General features: G+C 52.7%; 1 protein-coding gene and 1 pseudogene across 2 annotated transcripts in view; one reads left to right on the top strand and one right to left on the bottom strand.

Moving 5' to 3' along the window:
• The window catches only part of POC1A (POC1 centriolar protein A), a 122,420-nt gene extending 111,037 nt beyond the window's left edge, over positions 1–11,383 (bottom strand). Inside the window, exons 1-2 of one of the 2 annotated variants that reach the window (XM_077992993.1) lie at positions 11,224–11,383; positions 3,067–3,154 (exon numbers count right to left, since the gene is read on the bottom strand). In XM_077992993.1, coding sequence (XP_077849119.1) covers positions 3,067–3,072 — 6 coding nt within the window. In that variant the 5' untranslated portion in view covers positions 3,073–3,154; positions 11,224–11,383. Of the gene's footprint in view, positions 1–3,066; positions 3,155–11,038; positions 11,164–11,223 lie in introns of those variants that run through there. The other variant, XM_077992992.1, reaches the window with a different exon arrangement.
• On the top strand, positions 6,844–9,080 carry LOC698034 (fructose-bisphosphate aldolase A-like; annotated as a pseudogene).
• Positions 11,384–12,288: the final 905 nt, after the last annotated feature.

Consider the following 12,288-nt stretch of genomic DNA (forward strand, 5'->3'; position numbering starts at 1 on the left):
CGCTGGTCAGCTCCTGGCCTGCTCCACCCCAAATCATCGCCAGCTTGGCTCCTTCTCCTTCAGGACTCACCCTGAACATCCTTTCCTCAGGGAGGCCTCTCTAAGCTTCCAAACAGAGCAGCCACTGTCCTTGTCACTCTGAGCACCACGTGAGCTCTCACCCTCACAAGATTATGTGTCTGGATGCTGTGTCCTTCTGGACATCTGTCTCCCCCACCAGAGTGTCCACTCTGCGAGAATAGGGACTACATCTACCTTGTTCACAGCTGCCATCCTGGAACCTAGTTCAACACTAGGCAAACAGTAGGTGCACAGTAAGTATTTGCTGAATAAAAAAAGCCTACTGATCCATTTCCTGGAAGCTGCCTCACTCCATCAAGGATCTGAGGCCACTCACAAGAACACAGACAATTCAAGAGGAGAGAAAAAAAACATAAAGTTGGAATAAAAGATTCTGACCTGGCTGGGCGCGGTGGCTCACGCCTGTAATCCCAGCACTTTGGGAGGCTGAGATAGGAGAATCACGAGGTCAGGAGATCAAGACCATCCTGGCTAACATGGTGAAACCCCGTCTCTACTAAAAATACAAAAAAAAAAAAAAAAAAATTAGCTGGGCGTGGTGGCGGGTGCCTGTAGTCCTAGCTACTCGGGAGGCTGAGACAGGAAAATGGTGTGAGCCCGGGAGGTGGAGCTTGCAGTGAGCTGAGATCATGCCACTTCACTCCAGCCTGGGTGACAGAACGATACTCCGTCTCATAAAAAAAAAAAAAAAAAGATTCTAACATTTGACCTAGTGGTTTTCTTTCTTTCTTTTTCTTTTCTTTTCTTTTTTTTTTTTTTTTTTTTTTGAGGCGGAGTCTTGTTCTGTCCCCTAGGCTGGAGTGCAATGGCCGGATCTCGGCTCACTGCAAGCTCCGCCTCCCAGGTTCACGCCATTCTCCTGCCTCAGCCTCCCGAGTAGCTGGGACTACAGGCGCCCGCCACCACGCCCAGCTAATTTTTTGTATTTTTTAGTAGAGACGGGGTTTCACCATGTTAGCCAGGACGGTCTCGATCTCCTGACCTTGTGATCCGCCCGTCTCGGCCTCCCAAAGTGCTGGGATTACAGGCTTGAGCCACCGCGCCCGGCCTTTTTTTTTTTTGAGACAGAGGAGTTTCACTTTGTCACCCAGGCTGGAGTGCAATGGCGTGATCTCGGCTCACTGCAACTTCCATCACCCGGGTTCAAGCAATTCTCCTGCCTCAGCCTCCCGAGTAGCTGGGATTATAGGCACCTACCATCACGCCCAGCTAATTTTTGTATTTTTAGTAGAGTCAGAGTTTCACCATGTTGGCTAGGCAGTGTTTTGTTTCTAAATACCCCACAGAAGTCCTCACCCCACATGAAGAAATATGTTCAAGGACACTGATAGAAGTAACCCACTGGAAACTAGCAAATGAACAGTAAGGGGCTAGACAAGTGAATCATGGTGCATCAGCAGGGTGGAATACTATGCAGCTGTCAAAAAGGATGCAGCCCTTTTCAAGGTGTAGTATTAAATACAAAAAGCAAAGAGCAAACAAAAAAAACTTTTTTATATGTTCAGGTGATCAACTGATAAATATTGAATGAATAAGTAGAATATTTCTGAAAGGACCTATGAGAACTCAGGAGTAGTGGTTGTGTATGGAAAGATACCTGGATAAGGGAAATCTCTTTGTTTACTCTGTCACACTATTTACATTATCATATGCAGATATCTATTCAAATAAATAAGCTTTTGTTATTTAAAAAAATGAAAATTCAAAGTGCTCATATAAAAGTCTGTATGTGATTAGGCCAGGCCTAGTGGCTCACACCTGTAATTCCAGCACTTTGGGAGGCCAAGGTGGGAGGATCACCTGAGGCCAGGGCCCAGCAACATAATAAGACCCCATCTCTACAAAAAAATTAAAAATTAGCCAGGCATGGTGGTGCACATCTGAGTTCCAGTCACTCAGGAGGCTGAGTCTAGAGGATCACTTGAGTTCAGGAGGTTGAGGCTGCAGTGAGCCATGATTGTATTACTGCACTCCAGCCTGGGGGAGAGAGTGAGACCATGTCTCTTTTTTTCTTTTTTTGAGATGGAGTCTCGCTTTGTCGCCCAGGCTGGAGTGCAGTGGCGCGATCTCGGCTCACTGCAAGGTCCACCTCCCGGGTTCACGCCATTCTCCTGCCTCAGCCTCCTGAGTAGCTGGGACTACAGGCGCGCAGCACCATGCCCAGCTAATTTTTTGTATTTTTAGTAGAGACGGGGTTTCACTGTGTTAGCCAGGATAGTCTCGAGCTCCTGACCTCGTGATCCGTCCGCCTCGGCCTCCCAAAGTGCTGGGATTACAGGCGTGAGCCACCGTGCCCGGCAAGAGACCATGTCTCTTAAAAAAAAAAAATCTGGATATGAGTCTCTTCTAGAAATACAAGAAGCAGCTCTGGACACACCAGGAGCCAGAGCTGAAATGTGTCTGTCCTTCAGCCCAGGGGTCCAGGGTACCCACTGTCCTCACCTGTCTGGACCCTATGGGCTTCTGCACTGCTGACCCCAGGTCTATGCTGCAAAAGCTAAGGCTTATTAGGTCTACAGAGTGAGGAGCAGGGCTGAGCAGTCTTCCCCAAGGTCAGGGGTTGTCACTTAGCTCTCCTTTGCTGATTTCACTCTCAACTCCAAAGGCCCCATCAAGGCCATGGCAATTCTAAGGCAGGTGAACGTTGGTGTTGGCATCACAAGCCTGCTAGTCTTGCATAAGAATCCGTTAACTCAGTGTCAGTGGGGACTCAACAGCCTCTAGTCTCACTTCCCATACCAGGGCCTGAGGGTTTTGATTAAATTCAAAGGCAAGTCCTGGAGAGAGGGTGCCACCAGTAGCCCCTTGGGTAGCTTGGTCCCAGGGTCTTGACAAGGAAGTGGATGACAAGGTGAAGACCCAGTGATTGCGGTGCAGCTGCAGGTAGGCAGGCCCAGCTTACATCCTGACTCCTGCACTGAAACTTTGGACAAGTCACCTTCCCAAGGCTCAGTTCCCTCATCTGTAGCCCAGAGCTAATATTACCTGCATGCTGTTTCCAGGAACAGGTGCCTCCACCAATCACAGCAGCAGTGTCTCATCGACCTTGTGAGTGGAAACCCTTGAGAGGGTTCTCCAGATAAACAGAAGCAATAGGAGAGAGAGAGAGAGAGAGATGGATTTTAAGGAATTGGTTCACATGACCGTGGAGGCTGATAAACTGGAACTCGGTAGGGAAGGCTGGCTGGCTTAAAGCTCAGACAATATCTCTACATTACATCTTGCGGCAGAACTTCTCCTTTTCCAGGAAACCTTGGTTTTTGCTCTGAAGGCCTTCGGTTGATTGATTGAGGCCTATATTACTGGTGATAATCTCCTTTACTTAAAGTCAACAGTTTTAGATATTAATTACATGTACAAAATACTTTCTCAGTAATATCTAGACTAGGTTTTTTGTTTTGTTTTGTTTTGTTTTTTTGTCATTGTTGTTGTTGTTTTTGAGATGGAGTTTCACTGTTGCCGAGGCTGCAGTGCAGTGGCTTGATCTCGGCTCACTTCAACCTCTGCCTCCCGGGTTCAAGTGATCCTCCTGCCTCAGCCTCCAGAGTAGCTTGGATTACAGGCGCATGCCACCATGCCCGCCTAATTTTTGTATTTTTAGTAGAGACGGGGTTTCACCATGTTGGCCAGGGCCTCAGCCTCCCAAAGTGCTAGGATTATAGGCATGAGCCACCACAACTGGCCTAGACTAGTATTTAATAAGACAATGGGCACCATAGCCTTGCCAAGTTGACACACAGCATTTAGCCAGTACAGAAAATAAGACTCCCTTTCTGTACATGAGGAAATTCAAGCTCAGAGAGGCTGTGCCAACTGCTTAAGAACATAGAGCACACAGTGGATGGAGTGGGGAGTCGAACCCAGGCAGCGCACCGCCTCCACACTCTGAGAATGGGGCTGCAGGTAGCTGCTTCACAGGGGGCCTGTGAGAGTTGAAACACACAGTGCCTGGTACCACACTACAGTAGAGACACAATTCAATTTGGTAGTGGCTGTTAACTACCGTTAACACAGATCATTCAATAAGGGGGTGACTGTGGGAGCAGGGAGAGGAGATGGGTTTTAGGGTGGCAGCAAACCCTTTCCTCTTTCCAGAAGGGCCCCCTTTCTTCCTTCTAGGAACCTCCAAGGAGGGAGCCAAGGAGGGTGGGAGGCCTCTGCCAGGCTGTGGGCCCTGGGTGCTGTGCAACTGGGCCCAGAATAGCTGGCCAGGTGCAGGGGAGAGAGTGAGCAGTATCCACCAGTGTGTGGGGTCTGGAAGGAGTCCTGCCTTCTGAGGCTGTGGCTGGCTGCCCAGAAGTTCCTGGAAGTGGGCAACCTCTCCTGAGTTGGGTGGCCGGCGGCTGGCCAGAGTCTTGGCCAGCCTCCTTGGCTAAGTGCCCCCATCTGCCTGCCCAAACTGGTCCTGTCACCCAGAAATAGAAAAATGCCTCCCCTGAGACCTGAGACCCTTGAAGCTGCCCCAGCCTCATTCTTCCCTTCTTCTTCACCCCGCCCCCACAGGGTGGAGTGCTGGACCGGAAGCCAGAAGGGCCAGGAGGTCAGCCACACTCCCCACTTGCTGGCTGCATGACCTTGGGCAACTTAACTATTCTGAGCCCCTGTCCCTTGTATGGGTTAATAATTGTACTGACATCTGTAGGGTGGCCGTGTGGGGGCTCTGGGGTTGTGCATATAATCACAGAGCCAGGTCAAACATTTGCACACACCAGCTGCTGCTGCCATCTTTGCTCAGCAGGTTCGCATGCTCCCTGGCCTTCTCCTTATTGGCCCTGCCTAGCTGATCCATGCTCACTCTCTTCTCACTCCTGCTCCCCTTTGTTCCAGCTCCCTTGTGTCTGGAAAGAAGGGGTGCGGGTAGGCCTTTAAATGCCAACAGGGCCAGAGAGAAATAAGGTCCCTGAATTGGTGGATAATTGCACTGTTGATGATGGCAGGATTCTAACGTCTCCTGGCCTGGCTCTACCACACACCCCTCCCTCTCCCCTGCTCTCTTGACTCCAGCCTCCCTGTCTTCCTCCATGCTCCTTCTCCATATCAGGCTCCCTCTAGCCTTCACTGAGGGCCCCTCAGCCTGGTCATTCTGTCCCAGGTGTCATCTCCTTGACACCAGGGTGCAGCCCTGAGGTGGGTCCCCCTTCCCATGCCGCCGTTCTCCAATCCAGCACCCTTGTCCACACTGGTCACAGCCTGCTACGGCTTCTTTGCTGATGTCTGTCTGCCCAGCAGCTCAGGACAGGGAGGGAGCTTCCCCACACTGCGCATCCTCATCCCCCCAAGCCCCGGCAGTGGATCAGGCAGACCAGGGCCCCTTGAAGGTGATGAGGCAAGGGCAGGCACAGCTGGCCACAGGAGAGGGCTCAGCCTGTGCCTGCCTCTGCCCCATTAGGGGCCCTAATCTGCCTGATCCACATGTAGGGGCTTGGGGGGATGATGACAAGCATGGAGGAATCCACCTCTGGGCCAGTCCCTTCCAGGGAGCCACTAATAGCTAGCCTGATCCTTCCCCTAGCCACTGACCCCAGACCCTCCTCCAGAGGCTGTGAGCGCAGTGTGGGAGACGCGGAAATCAGGTCATCTGGGTCTCCCTGCAGCCCAAACATCACTTTCTGTGTGACCTCGAGCAAGTCCTCTCCCCTCTCTGAGTCTCAGTCTCCCTGGCTGTAAAATGGCTTAGGGCTGGGAACACACACTGGTGCCTACAAGGCCAGGAAGGTGTCGCTGCTTGGACATTACATTCCTCAGGGTTGGGGACACACTGAAGGGAGGGCTGATAGAGAATTGGAGACAGCACACCCTGCCTGGGCCAGCCCAGGCGCTCCAGGTCTGCTGATTCCTCAAAAGAAGCTGAACATCTGAGGCTTGATGAGAAATCTCCTGCTGGTTAAATGTTGACAAGGAATTCACATTTTATTATAAAACAAGAACGTCAGGCGCGGTGGCTCATGCCTGTAATCCCAGGCCGAGGATTTGGGAGGCAGAGGCGGGCAGATCACAAGGTCAGGAGATGGAGAACATCCTGGCTAACACGGTGAAACCCCGTCTCTACTAAAAATACAAAAAATTAGCCGGGCTTGGTGGCAGGTGCCTGTAGTCCCAGCTACTTGGGAGGCTGAGGCAGGAGGATGGTGTGAACCCGGGAGGCGGAGCTTGTGGTGAGCCGAGATTGCGCCACTGCATTCCAGTCCGGGCGACAGAGCGAGACTCCGTCTCAAAAAAAAAAAAAAAAAAAGGCAAGAACTATGTGGGCCACACAGAATTTATCTAGGCCACAGTTTGTGGCTGCTAGGCTGGAGGGCTGGGTTCATGGGTCCTCTGGGACATTTTCTGCTCTCTAGGATGGGGGCTGCTGCTCCCTGCAAAGCCCCCTCACTCCAGACCTGCCTCCTGAAGCATTTATTGGCTTTGCTCCACTCCAGCCCCTCTCTCTCTTCTCGCAAACCAGAGCTCACCTGCTCTGCAACCACAGTCTAACGGGATTCCAAAGGCAGGGTTAGGACAAGGCCAGCGCCAGAGACCTCAGAACGCTTTTGCTCTGCCAACCTTGAAATTCCATCTCACATGGTGGCTCCTGGGCCCCATCACTGTAAACTGGAGCTCATGCCTCCAACTGTTCAGGGCAGAGCTGAGCTGTTTCCAGATCCTCTACCCACTGTGTGAGGCTGGCCCCCATCTACCACTGCATAGAAGGGCACTGACACCCCCAAGGAGCAGCAGCACAAGTTGGAGGAGTCCTATGTCCACCTGGGTTCTCCTTGAGAAGGATGCAGGATTTCTTGCTTGGCTGACAGATGTGGAAACTGAGGCCCAGAAGAAAGCAGCAGGTTTGCCCAGACTGAGCTACCTCACCTTCTTGGAGGGGTGCTGCTAAAAATAGTTCCTGGGAGAATGGGTCCTGGTGACGAGTGCTGCTTTCTCTCCCTGAGTCCACTTGCCAGCCTGCCACCCTCCACCACCACATCCTGCAAACCCACCCCTCTCCTGTGCCAGGAACTTGTTAACACCAGTACCATGCCCTACCAATACCCTTTGCTGACCCCAGAGCAGAAGAAGGAGCTGTCTGACATCACGCATCACATCGTGGCTCTGGGCAAGAGCATCCCGGCTGCAGATGAGTCCACTGGAAGAGTTGCCAAGTGGCTGCAGTCCATTGGCACCAAGAATACCAAGGAGAAGCAGTGCTTCTACCGCCAGCTGCGACTGACAGCTGACAACTGCATGAACCCCTGCATCGAGGGCATCATCCTCTTCCATGAGATGCTGTACCAAAAGGTGGATGATAGGTGTCCCTTCCCCCAAGTTATCAAATCCAAAGGCAGTGTTGTGGGCATCAAGGTAGAAAAGGGGGTGCTACCCCTGGCAAGGGCAAATGATGAGACTACCACCCAAGGGCTGGATGGGCTGTCTGAGCGCTGTGCCCCAGACAAGAAGGATGGGGCCGGGCGCGGTGGCTCAAGCCTGTAATCCCAGCACTTTGGGAGGCCGAGGCGGGTGGATCACGAGGTCAGGAGATCAAGACCATCCTGGCTAACATGGTGAAACCCCGTCTCTACTAAAAATACAAAAAACTAGCCGGGCGTGGTGGCGGGCGCCTGTAGTCCCAGCTACTCGGAGGCTGAGGCAGGAGAATGGCGTGAACCTGGGAGGCGGAGCTTGCAGTGAGCCGAGATCGCGCCACTGCACTCCAGCCTGGGTGACACAGCGCGAGACTCCGTCTCAAAAAAAAAAAAAAAAAAAAAAAAAAAAAAAGGATGGAACCCACTTTGCCAAGTGGCATCACATGCTGAAGATTGGGAAACACACCCCCTCAGCCCTCGCCATCATTGAAAATGCCAACATCAGCTGGGCGCAGCGGGTCATGCCTGTAATACTAGCACTTTGGGAGGCCAAGGTAGGCGGATCGCTTGAGGTCAGGAGTTCGAGACCACCCTGGCCAACATGGTGAAACGTCCTCCTCTACTAAAAACACAAAAATGAGCTGGGCATGGTGGCACACACCTGTAATCCCAGCTACTCAGGAGGCTGAGGCAGGAGAATCGTTTGAACTTGGGAGGCGGAGGTTGCATGAGCCGAGATTGCACCACTGCACTCCAGCCTGGGTGACAGACTGAGATATCGTCTCAAAAAAAAAAAAAAAAAAAAAAGAAAGAAAACAAAAGAAAATGGCAGTGTGTCAATGTCCTGGTCCGCTATGCCAGCATCTGCCAGCAGAATGGCATTGTGCTCATCGTGGAGGCTGAGATCCTCCTCAGTGGGGACCATGACTTGAAGTACTGTCAGTATGTAACCAAGAAGGTGTGGCTGCTGTCTACAAGGCTCTGAGTGACCACCACATCTACCTGGAAGGCACCTTGCTGAAGTCCAGTATGGTCACCCCGGGCCAAGCCTGCATCCAGAAGTTTTCTCACAAGGAGATTGCCATGGCAACTGTCACAAGCGCTACACTCTAGGGAATAAGTGGCCTAGAAGGATCACAACTGGGCCAGAACAGGGCCCACCCAGACCCATCACTGAGGCAGATGGGGTCATTCTCATTTCACAGACACAAAAACTAAGTGCTACACTGCACAGTGTCCCCTGCTGTCCCTGGGATCACTTCCTATCTGGAAGCCAGAGCAAGGAGGTGTCCATTAACCTCAATGCCATTAACAAGTGCCCCCTCCTGAAGCCCTGGGCCCTGACCTTCTCCTATAGCTGAACCTTGCAGGCCTCTGCCCTGAAGGCCTGGGGCAGGAAGAAGAACCTGAAGGCTGTGCAGAAGGAGTATGTCAAGTGAGCCCTGGCCAATAGCCTCACCTGTCAAGGAAAGTACATTCCAAGCGGTCAGGCCGGGGCTGCTGCTAATGAGTTCCTCTTCGTCTTTAACCACGCCTAGTACACGGAGGTGTTCTCAGGCTGCCCCCCAACACTCCAGGCCCTGCCCCCTCCCACACTCTCTTGAAGAGGGGGACTCCTCCTCGGGGCTGCAGGCCGGCTTGCCTGCGCTCTTGCCTCCTTCGTGACAGTGGTGTGTGGTATTGTCTGTGAATGCTAACTCCATCACCCTTTCCAGCACACTGCTAATAAACAGCTATTTAAGGGGGAAAAATAAAAATAGTTCCTGAGGCCCAGAACAAAAAGGGTGAATTCTGGGGGCTGGGGTTGACATTTTCCTTTTGCCTTGACCATTGGGTGGTACTATGTGCAGCAGCCCCTGATGGTGATAGTGATGGTGACGAAGACCATGATGCAGACTGGGTGGGAGGGAAAAAAGGCCCCAGCGCCATCCCTGGGATGGGGCCTGACCTTGCCTCAACTCCAGCTGCCCAGGGCCAGAGCAAGTGATAAGATGAGTTTATACTGTGGCTCTGAGAAGGGAGAGAGGGAGGGAGAGAGGAAGGGAGGGAGGGAGAGAGGAAGGGAGGGAGGGAGGGAGGAGGGAGAAGGAGGGAAGGAGGGCAGAGGGAGAGAAAGGGAAAAGAAGATGGGGAAGGAGGGAATGACAAGGGAGGCGTGACAGGCGAAGAAGGAGAAGGAGAAGAAGAAAAGAAAGAAGAGGAGGAGGAGGGGGCAGAGGCAGGAAGAGGAGGCCCAGAAGGATCACAACTGGAGCAGAATAGGGCCCACCCAGACTCATCACTGAGGTAGGTGGGGTCATTCTCATTTCACAGACACAAAAACTAAGACTTAGGGCATGAGGTGATTTGCTCAAGATCTCAGAGTTAGGACTAGAACTCATGGCTTATGCCTTGCCCTTCAAGGCCTCAAACCTTGAACCACTCAAGAAACATATCTCAAGATACCTCACCCTTACCTCACCAGAAAGGTGGGCTGGTTAAAATGCAGATTTCTGGGTCAAATCAAAGGAGTGTGGCCCAGGAATCTGCATTTTGACCAGTACCCTGGGGGTGGTTCTTTGGGCCCTGACACTGGGAAACACTGTGGCTCGTTTAGGGCCTTTCTGGTCTGACCTCTTGGTGCCAGGTCCTGACCATACTCCCATTGCCCAGCTGTTCGGGCTGACTCATGCTGATCCCCCAACCGCCACCCCCACAGGGCTGAGCCTTTTCCATCCAAGCCTTCACCCAGTCTCCCAGTCGCATGTAGATCCACCCTTCTAGCCAGCACTCGCTTCTCTTCTGGAAGCCTTCCTCGTGGTTGGGATCCTCCTCTTTCAGCGCCTGTTGGAGTAATAGCCTCCTCCTCCTCCTCCTCCATCTGGAGTTGCTTACAACACTCTATTTCACTTTCCATGTGAGTTGGCCTTGTTTCCCAATCTTTCTCTATATTAAACAGGAAACTCCCAGAGGGCTAGGGACTTGCCAGTTTAAACAATAAGCCTCTGAAATACAGGACTTCACCTGACCCTCCCGCCAGCCACAAGTGGCAGGGCTGGGAGAGCTTTACAAATCAGGAAACCAAGCCTTGAAGAGGTTGTGGCCTGCCCAAGTCTATGGCCAAGTAAGATTCACAGCTGGATTTGAAACCCATGCCCAACTCCATTATCCAGTTCTTTCTGCTTTGGCTTTTCCTCTGATCGCCCCCAAAAAAACCCTGTGAGGGCCGGGCACAGTGTCTCATGCCTATAATCCCAGCACTTTGGGAGGCTGAAGGTGATCACTTGAGGTCAGGAGTTCAAGACCAGCCCGGCCAACATGGTGAAACCCCATCTCTACTAAAAATACAAAAATTAGCTGGGCATGGTGGTGTAATCCCAGCTGCTTGGGAGGCTGAGGCAGAAGAATCACTTGAACCTGAGAGGCAGAGGTTGCAGTGAGCCGAGATTGTGCCACTGCACTCTAGTCTGGGCAACAGAGGGAGACTCTGTCTCAAACAAACAAAACAACAACAAAACAAAAAACAAAAAACAACCCTGTGAGGCAGGCATTTCAGGGGTTATGATCCTATTGCCCAGCTAAGGAAAGCAAGGCCCAAAGATGAGCAAAGCACTCAATATCCTTATTCTGTTCCCACTTACAGCTGCACTTGGGTCCAAGTGCTGACCTTTTCTCTCTCATCTTCTCTGGGTGATGGGCACTGCCCAGGATTCCTTGGCAGAATGGCACAGAACTGGGTCTTGAGCTCTCAGACCAAAGCACGCATCCTGGACAGGTCCCACTGCCACTCTGAACCCAGGTGCCTCCTCTGAAGGTGGAGACTCACCTCACCTGCCTTGCAGCCAGCTGGATGCTCAGAGAGGGAAATGCAAAGTACCTGGACACACCCTGGTCACCATCATTCTGGACTTTGTCCCTCTTGTTAATGCGTAGCTGGGAAAGGAATACTCTCAACGGCCCTTTCCTCAAGAATGGAGAGTACCTCTGAGCCTGGCACAGGCCCAGCCCAACTCAGCCCAAGCCAAGCTGGGAAGGGTGTGGAGCAAGGAAGCCAGACTGGCATTCCCGAGAGGGGTTTGCCAAGCCCTACACTTCATGTGTTGTGCCAGAGAAACTCAATGGAGGTATGGCCCAACGCTGACCTTTGGGATGGAGGCCTAAGCCACCCTGCTGGTGCCCAGGGTGGCCAGCAAGGGGCTTCAGACAACCCCAGATGGAAAATAAAAATAGTGGCTAATATTTGTTACATGCTAACTATTGTCAGGCCCTGTGCCTCCCCCTCCGCCCCAAGTGCTCAGAGCTGTGGAATGGATGGGTTCCATCCAGCCCTGTTCCTCTGCCTCCTCTGGATCATCTTAGACCGGAAAGTGCCACAGCTGAGTGTCCCGCTTCTTCCGCATCCTGCCAGGACCACTCCATCTGTAGGGGATACAATCAGCTCCACCTCCTTCGGGAAGCCCTTGTTCACAGTTTCCAAAGCAAGCCGCAGATGGGATGGATCCTGCTTAACACCTCGGCCCAGAACCCCTTGGATCTCCTTCTTCCTCCAGGTCCAAGACACCCATTTAACAACCCTGTAGCCCCCAACTTGGCCCTAGCCGCCTCGACCTTGCCATTTTATACCCCACAATCGGGGCGTAGGGTTCTGAAGCCCAGGGTAGTTGGTGGGGAGGCAGCACGAGAGTGCAGGATGAGGTCGGGAAAAAAGACCTCGTCCGCTCACCGCCTGGCCCTTCCTCCTCCCGGCAGGCGAGCCGGGGAATCCCCGGCTGCACGGATAACCGCAGAGCCAAAGAAGTGGGCTTCTCTGCCCCGCCCGCCCAGCTCGCCGAGGGCGACGCGGCGCGCCTGCGCGGAAGAAGGCAGCGCCCATGGCGCATGCGCAGCGGTC

Source organism: Macaca mulatta, chromosome 2, assembly GCF_049350105.2.
Source record: "Macaca mulatta isolate MMU2019108-1 chromosome 2, T2T-MMU8v2.0, whole genome shotgun sequence".
Taxonomy (NCBI): domain Eukaryota; kingdom Metazoa; phylum Chordata; class Mammalia; order Primates; family Cercopithecidae; genus Macaca; species Macaca mulatta.